Genomic DNA, 9,228 nt, shown 5'->3' with positions numbered 1-9,228 from the left:
GTTTGCCAAGGATTAGTTTATTTGTGCTAACGTGTTTTCTGTGGACATGCATGCTGTGTCTAGCTCTGAATAATACACAGAGGGAGAGCCAAACAGTCTCGCTCGGTGGAACGTCTTCTAAGTCCCTTAGGTTGTTTTTGAGTGGGCCAGCATAAGTGATCTTTAAGAAGGCAATGTCCAGAAATTATTCGGAGTGGCGCGATTCCATTTCAGTCAAATGTTTTTTATCTTCCCTGCAGCCCACTGCGAGGCGTGGTTGCAGTTCCGCAGCAGGAACACACATTAGAGAGTTCTAGAATAATCTGCTGAGAATGATTCTGCCTCGTGGGCTGTTAAATTCCTCCTTATGTGCCACCGCTCAGCTGCAACGATAGCCGTGGTGGCCACCCTCAAACGTGCTTTCATGTCTTATGTCACACTTGAGAGTGTGGATGGATCTTTCCCTCCCCCCTCCCTCATTCCCTCCCTCCATCTCTCTCTCTCTCTCCATCTCTCTCTCTCTCAATCTCTCCTAATATCTGTTCTCTTTATTTCTTCTTCTTCTAATATCTCACTTTATTTCTTCTTCTCATGTCTGCTTAAACATGAAGGCAGGGGATGAAAAAGGAAATTACATTTCTCCCTGAATTGTCCTTTGAGTGAAAGCATGAAAATCGTAAGAGAATTTTCAGCCTGTGCTCTGAGGTTTTTTTTTTTTGCGACAGTCATATTTCTCTCCTTTCCTCTGTGAAAATCTTCTCTTAAATTTAACCATGAAGTGTATATAGCCTACTGTAGTTTTCTTGATGTATATTAATGTGTACACACATGAAATGATCTGATGTATCACACACATACACACACCCACACACACACAGACACACACACACACATATCATACTTTATGTATATTGAAGGCCCAGTCCATGATTATGGTAGAAGGTTGTAGATATGTGAGCTCAACCAATCAAATTCCATGTGTTTCCTCCATGCCCCTTGAGCAACATGTTGATGGACTGGAATCATTTACAGCTCGGACTGATAGGGCCTTCATGCCACATTGGATATTCGGAAATTCTGACCTCCGATCACTGCAAAAAATGATATCTTACCAAGTGTTATAATCTTATATTAAGATAAAAATCTAGTTAGTATTGTTTTTAGTATAAAGATACTTACTTTGAGCTTTCTTGTAAGATTATTTGACTTAAAATAAGTCAAAATCTTCTTAAATGGGAACTCTTGTGCCCCAAGGTATCCAACTTGACTACTATCATATTCTCCAACGTCACTATCATATTCTCCAACCACGCAACAACACAAGAGGCGAATTTCACTCTCGTTACAAATAGGCAACGTAATTTATCACTAAATTAACACTACAGATAGAAACACTCCCGAGACATGTTTCACTTGCTAAACCATAGTTTGGAGTTTTAATAACTTATTTAAGCATTTCCTGTATTTGTTTTCCGAGCTGATCTCATAAACACTCTTTTTTCCGAGGTCGGGATTTTTAAAGTTGGGTCCTCCGAGCTTACAAACGGCATTTGTTTGTTTCCAAGAGAGCCAGGACTGTTTGTGTGTGTGTGTGTGTTGGTGTGTGTGATGGTGTGTGTGTGTGTGTGTGTATGTGTGTGCTGAAGTTTCTCAGAACACACACACACACACATAGAGAACAGACCGCTAATAGACCACAACAATCAATTCCCTGAAACTGATATAGTAGATCAAAATCACAGACACTAGCTGTAACACTAATGCTTCCTTTCACAATGCTCTTAGCAGCGATGCCAAATGTAATGCTTTTCATATCAGCTGTCGTGTCGGTTGGCCTTAACTGTGGGTGCAGCACGTGGTTCGAGCGGGTGAGCATGATGGTGATCCTGCTGAACTGCGTCACCCTGGGGATGTACCAGCCCTGTGAGAACATCGACTGCTCCTCCGACCGCTGCCAGATACTACAGGTGAGCCTGCTCTCTCCATTCACTTATTCTTTTGTTTATTTGTATAGATACACATACTGACTAGATGTCGCCTTCTGCTTCCCAGCATGTGTCAACACTGCTGCCATCTTGGATCGGGATCTGAAGCTCTAAACTAGTTCTCCGGTATTGTCAGTGTTACCGATTTAGCGATGTTTGGCCATCCCCAGCGATAGAAAACCTTATTTAGCAACTATCAATAACAGCAGAGGTCAAGGCGCCATCTAGTCAGTATATATATATATACATTATATATATTTTTGGATGGGGGGATGTTTTATCTTCTCTTTTGTTCTTTTTAGTTTTTTCGTTTTGGTTCTTTTGCGTGTGTTTGTTTGAAGCTCATCTTTCACATTTGTATGTCCCCAATTTGTGCGTGTGTGTGTGTGTGTTGCTGAGTTATGTTGTGTATTGGTTCGTGAAAGTAGGAGAACCTGTTGTTGGACATGTTTCCTCTTAGTGACCACCAATGACACACAATGAGTCACAATCATTTTCTCCCTTTTATTCTCTCTTTCTTTCTCTCTCTCTTTCTCTCTCTCTTTCTCTCTCTATATCTCTCTGTCTCTCTGTCTCTCTCTTTCCGTGGCTCTTTATTTCTAACCACAGAATGTGATGGTGGCGATGTGTCATGTAATACTGTCTCAAGCTGTGGTATATAGCGAAATTGTGCACCAAAATGCACCCTGTGCTGTTGTCACTGCAAGACAGTATCTGAACGTACTGTGAGAAGCACAGTCGTGTGTGTGTGTGTGTGTGTGTGTGTGTGTGTGTGTGTGTGTGTGTGTGTGTGTGTGTGTGTGTGTGTGTGTTGTTTTTTTTAATGTCCTTGGGCCCCCTTACACCTCTCCTCTTCTCTTTCGACTCTACCTATCCACCTGCTCTCTTTCAATAGCACAACATGCCTTTTCACACTTTACTCCCAATTTCTCTTTATCTTTCTATCTTTCTTTCTGTGGTATCCATCCTCCTCTCTTGTCTATGTTGGCCTTGAGTACCGAGCCACCTCTCCATCTGCTCTTTCTGTTTGTGACTCACTCCTGTGTGCTGGGGCTTTCTTCCTGTCAAGGGCTTGCTGAATGACACCTCTGGATCACTCGTGTCAGCCGGCCTTCCCCTCTGATACACTGTAAACGCCACTTGAACAGCCATTGTTCAAGGTGTGTGTGTGCGTGTGCGCGTGTGCGTGTGCGTGTGTGTGTGTGTGTGTGTGTTTGTGACACACACACACACACACACACACACACGACTTGTTTTGTTCTGTACTGTCTCTCTGTACTTATTCACCTTCTCTCTCTCACCCTCTCTCTCTCTCACACACAGACCCCCCGCCAACACACACACACACACACACATGCACAAGCACACACTCACTTAGTCGATAACCTCATCTAATCCAGATCAGATTCAGAAGTCACCCTCAGGGTGAAACCCTCTAGACCTACATGCTAACCATCAGGGCTTTTCTTGTGTAGATACACTTAGGTAAGCTTAACTGGCCTTTTACATGCTGATGTGGATGTGTTGTAGCCTGGCGGGGCCATCCTATATCATTGAGATGTATAGTCTGGCATCGAACCATTCACCTCGCTTAATCCAAGGGGCGGGCAGAGAATTGTCTTTCAAACTGCCTAGGCATGCAATAGGCCAGCGCTACGACCATATCCGTATCCGGTCGGCAAAACGGCAAATACATCCTGCTTCGAAAGTAATGACTTAAGTGCATTGTGTTGCTCAACTTTCAAAGAAAAGCACAAGTCCAACTCCTCCTAAGTTGACGCCAACGGTGATTCAAACAACCGCTCTTCGTTCGCCATTGCCACCTTCCTTGTTGTTCACCGTCACAGGACTGTCGTTATCCTGTTAAGCCCGCCTTAAGACTCTCTAACAAAATAGAGCGCTGTGATTGGAGAACATCCACGGTGCTAAGCCAATAGAAATCCCTATGGTTCGATACTAGACGTACAAGCTGAGCAAATTAATTTGCCGCCGCTAGGGTGCGTCTAGATTTCTAGGCTAGATGTGTTGGGTTGATAACCTGAAACCTTGGCCACACCACTGTTGTTTACACTTGATTGTTGTTGATCGTTGGCTGTTTAAGCACGGACAGCGCAGCTCTCACTTGAGATTACTATAATGAGGGCATTTCTGACGTAAGATGGTGTAATGTAAGATGGTGAAGCCTCAGTTTTCTTACAAATATACACCTGTGTGTGTGTGTGTGTGACTCAGCAAACAAGCTGTGCACAATGGCGCACACACACACACACACACACACACTCACTCACTCACTCACTCACTCACTCACTCACTCACTCACTCACTCACTCACTCACTCACACCTCTCTCTCTCATTCTCCCTCTTTCTTTCTCTCTCTCTCTTTCTCTCTCTCTCTCTTTCTCTCTCTCCATAGCAAAAGGAAAAGCAAAGGCAAAATGATAAAGCAAAGTTTCACTCCAGTAGCTCAGATTTCTCGAGCACTGACTGAGGGATGTGGGAGTGTGTTTTGTTCCCTTCTGAGTGGAGGCATAAACACACTCTCTCTCTCTCTCTCTCTCACACACACACACACACACACACACACACACACACACACACACACACACACACACACACACACACACACACACACACACACACTGCCTCTGAGGGAGAGGTTCTCTTGTGATGAGGTTTTTCCCACTCCCTCTTTTGTTGTTTTGCCTGTTTTTATTCATTATTTATTGTTTGTGGTATTTATTTTTATTTGCTCACTGTGCACACCTGCACTCAGCAACAGCTTTTTTTTTCTTTTTTGGATTTTTTTTTGTTTTGTTTTTTTGTTTTTTCTCATATTCTTACTCAATGTATTCATTGATGCCACTATTTAACATTAAATACTGCAGGACACTCCAAACACAATGTGTCTAAAGTAGATTTTGTTTAGCTGTGCATTCACACCCTGTATTGTTAGCTTAGACAATTGGATTCCCTCTTTTCTCACAAATGATACAAATAACATACAAATAGCGTGTGAACACACACACACACACACACACACACACACACATACACACATACACACACGCACACACTAGGTCTACTCCCCATCTCCACACACACACACACACACACACAGCATAATCACAGTATGAGTGCATGAAGTGCGTTCTGAAGGCCGGATAGCAGAGTGAATGGCTGAGCCATTTGAGATTTTAATCAGCGGTTTTGATTACAGCGGTGTGTGTTTATGATGGCGGCTCTGATTGCATGTGAAGTGAGTCACCTCTCGTCAGCGCCATGGTGACACACAGATGCAGTGACGGCGCTCGAGAGAGTCAGGAGGGGCTCTCCAGCTGACACTACGTCTGTCTGTTTGTCTCTATCTGTCTCTCTCTCTCTCTCTGTTTCTCTCTCTCTCTATCTCTCTGTCTCTCTCTCTCTATCTGTCTCTCACTCAATCTGTCTGTCTTTTTTGACTGTCTGACTGACCAACTTGTCGGCCTGTCTGTCTTGTCACTTTGGTGACTCTAATCTTTCTCTCTTCACCCTTGTTCAAACATTTTTTTTTGAAACCCCCCCCAGGCATTCGATGCCTTCATCTACATATTCTTCGCCGTGGAGATGGTGGTCAAGATGGTGGCACTGGGCATCTTTGGCCGCCGCTGTTACCTGGGCGACACTTGGAACCGGCTGGACTTCTTCATCGTTATGGCAGGGTAAGTAAGGCGCTGCTGCTGATGTTGCTGCTGTTGTTCTCCTGGTCGGTTTTGCCATCAGCAACACATCAGGCTTGTGAAGAGGCTCACATATGGCTGGGTATGAGGACAGAACAGTAGAGGAGAGATCTCAAGTGTAGGCTCCTGAATATGCCACTGCCACAGCAGAGACAGCCGTAGTGGTCTTCAGCTGAATATGCCACAGCAGTGACAGCCGTAGTGGACTTCAGCTGAATATGCCACTAGCACAGCAGAGACAGTCGTAGTGGACTTCAGCTGAATATGCCACCTTACACAGTGGAGACAGCAGTAGTGGACTTCAGCTGAATATGCCACCTTACACAGTGGAGACAGCAGTAGTGGACTTCAGCTTGCCAGATGTTCATTGTGTAGATTTCAACAGCTTGCCAGATGATTTATTTTATACATTTGCTTTAGGGCAATTTGACGCAAAACTGATACGATACATCCGCCATACACAACGGCAACACAATGCCATCGTATTTAGTTGGCGTTATGGACGTGACAGTTTTGCGTGGAATTGCCATTTAATAGTCCTACACTACTGTCATCATCCATATTCTTCCATCATGGTTTGGTGTTTACTTTGCTATAAATAAATGCTGCACTGAAACAAAGCTAGTGAATATCTAAAACAACCTTACAGCCATTCATCAGTGTTGATGTGCAAGCGGTGTATGTGTATTATAAAGCTACACTCAGGCGTTAGAGACATGCAGTGGCATTGAGCGTGTATGTGTTATAAAGCGAAGGTGAAGTGTGGCGTCTGAGCCTTTCGTCTAGTATTGAGGTGTCGCCGTATAGTCTCCAAAAAACGTAATACTCAAGTGAAGAAAGGGGAGATCGCACACAGGGGCTGAGTAGTTCCAACAGTGTATTTTTGAAAAAGCCGAAAAAACAATTACAGGCCACAAAAACAAGGGGTTAACGTTTCGGGTCTAGCCCTTCATCAGTATTCCTTGTACGTGACTCATCAAAAGGGCACAGCGGCCATTTATAGGCTCGCCTGCCAATCACCCAATAACCCCAAGACATATGAGTGCATTCGGGGTCACATATCTGAATCACCAAAATTACAAAATTATATCACAAATCATTACAATTATATACAAACATATGCAAACATGTACAGGAGATATAACCACATTTGTATACAGAAACATACAATCACAAAAAATGTTTTAAGAGGCTATGCCATATTTGAAAATAGTAAAAGCACAATATTTAGAGAACAGAGGGCATACATTAATCTAGGTACATATTCTCATCATTAACATCAACATCTCACTTCGGATATCTTGCATCCATGTAGGCCTAGTTCATTATTCAACCAAATATATTCATCACAGCCAACATGTTAAACTAAATTCATCATTAATACCACTAGGGTGCAGAGTTTTAAGTGTAAATTATAAAGCTTATAATTATATTATAAAGCTACACTCCGGTGTTAGAGACATGCAGTGGCATTGAGCGTGTATGTGTATTATAAAGCTACACTCAGGCGTTAGAGACATGCAGTGTATGTGTATTATAAAGCTACACTCAGGCGTTAGAGACATGCAGTGTATGTGTATTATAAAGCTACACTCAGGCGTTAGAGACATGCAGTGGCATTGAGCGTGTATGTGTATTATAAAGCTACACTCAGGCGTTAGAGACATGCAGTGTACGTGTATTATAAAGCTACACTCAGGCGTTAGAGACATGCAGTGGCATTGAGTGTGATGACACCACTCCTTTGTCCCGCTGGTATGATGTGCCTCCTGATTGCTTTCTGTGTTCTCACAAATCTCTCTGATTCTGCACACAATGTATCCACCCTTCAGCTGACTGTGTGCGTGTGTGTGTGTGTGTGTGTGTGCGTGTGTGTGTGCGTGTGCGTGTGCGTGTGCGTGTGCGTGTGCGTGTGCGTGTGCGTGTGCGTGTGCGTGTGCGTGTGCGTGTGCGTGTGCGTGTGTGTGTGCGTGTGCATGCGTGCGTGCGTGCGTGTGGACTCCGGTGTTAATGAGCCCCCTTTCTATCGTGGGCCTGGAGAGAAGGGGAAGGGAGGGTAGGCCAATGGCAAAACCTGAGAGCGTGCCCAGATGGAGGTGTTTATAGAAGGGGTGTGTGTGTGTGTGTGTCGGTGCAGGCCAGAAGGTGGCACAAAGACTGTGGAGGGCAATAGTTGACCACCGGGATGGGAGTGAACTCCGAATGTTTCTTTAACTCACCAGGCTGGCGCTACTCTGGCAGGGCCGACGGCAGCGAACGCTGGCCCAGACACGGCCCACATCTGGGCCTGGCACCCAGTGATGCGCATGGATCGCTCCTGTTCCTTCATGAGATCCCCTTGTATCCCTCGTTCACTCCCTCTTTCCTTCTTTCCTTCTTTCCCTCTTCTGTTTTTCTCTCTCTCTTTTTCTCCCTCTGGTGCTCTGGCTGTTTGGCTGGTCTGCCCGCAGCCTGGCGTCACGCTGGCCCTATTAAGTATGCATGAGCTGCTCCACCCTGACAGCGTGCCCATCCACCTGATGTGCCCATCCACCTCACACAGAGGACACGTACACGTACACGCGCACACACAGACACACACACACGCAGACACACACGCACACACACACGCACGCACACACGCACACACACATGTGCACACACACACACACACACACACACACACACACACACACACACACACATGTGCACACACACACGCACACACACATGTGCACACACACACGCACACACACATGTGCACACACACACACACACACACACACAAACACACAGACGCACACACACATGTGCACACACACACGTGCACACACACAGGCACACACACACACACACACACACAGACACACACACACAAACACACATTCAACAGTGACACTTGCATATTAAGCCACCCATGCTAGGGCATACACACACCCGTGCTTGGGCATACACATATGTAAACACACACACACACATTCAGAACAGTTTCATTTACATAATGCGCAGAGAATTGAATCTAAAGTGTATGTGCACAGATACACAGATTCTCATAGTTTTCAGACGCGCACATACAGATATAAACTCACAAAAACATAAAGGTGTTCATTCTCAGTCAGTGAAGCTGCAGACACGCATTTGCATGAAGAAACACGCAGACATAAAAGAGCAGAGCATTTGTAAGTCAAACACTCTCAGAAGAAAGCTTGCTGCACAGACTGGCAGTTCTTGGAAAGTTTGCATCTTGAGGGGGAGATGGCAGCGGCGCTTGGCACCAAAACAAGCGAGCGGGTCTCAAGTGATCTCAAGCGAAATGACACCAGACAGAACAGAAGAGAAATGAAAAATGTACAAGTACACACACACATACACACATACACAGATACACACACAGGCATGCATACACACACACACACACACACACACACACACACACACACACACACACACACACACACACACAGGCATGCATACACACACACAGGCATGCACACACTCGCACACACGCGCACACACACACACATACAGTACATACATGCACATGCACACACACACAAGGACACACACA

The 9,228-nt window shown here is 44.9% G+C and overlaps 1 protein-coding gene across 1 annotated transcript in view; it reads left to right on the top strand.

Moving 5' to 3' along the window:
- Window positions 1-1,853: 1,853 nt before the first annotated feature.
- LOC121717933 (voltage-dependent T-type calcium channel subunit alpha-1I-like) overlaps window positions 1,854-9,228 on the top strand; it is a 108,842-nt gene continuing 101,467 nt past the window's right edge. Inside the window, 2 exon segments of the mRNA XM_042102645.1 lie at window positions 1,854-1,946; window positions 5,530-5,663. Coding sequence (XP_041958579.1) covers window positions 1,854-1,946; window positions 5,530-5,663 — 227 coding nt within the window.

Source organism: Alosa sapidissima, chromosome 9 (assembly GCF_018492685.1).
Source record: "Alosa sapidissima isolate fAloSap1 chromosome 9, fAloSap1.pri, whole genome shotgun sequence".
Taxonomy (NCBI): domain Eukaryota; kingdom Metazoa; phylum Chordata; class Actinopteri; order Clupeiformes; family Clupeidae; genus Alosa; species Alosa sapidissima.
Note: the sequence above shows the minus strand (reverse complement) of the source record. Positions and strands in the feature narration are given on the sequence as shown.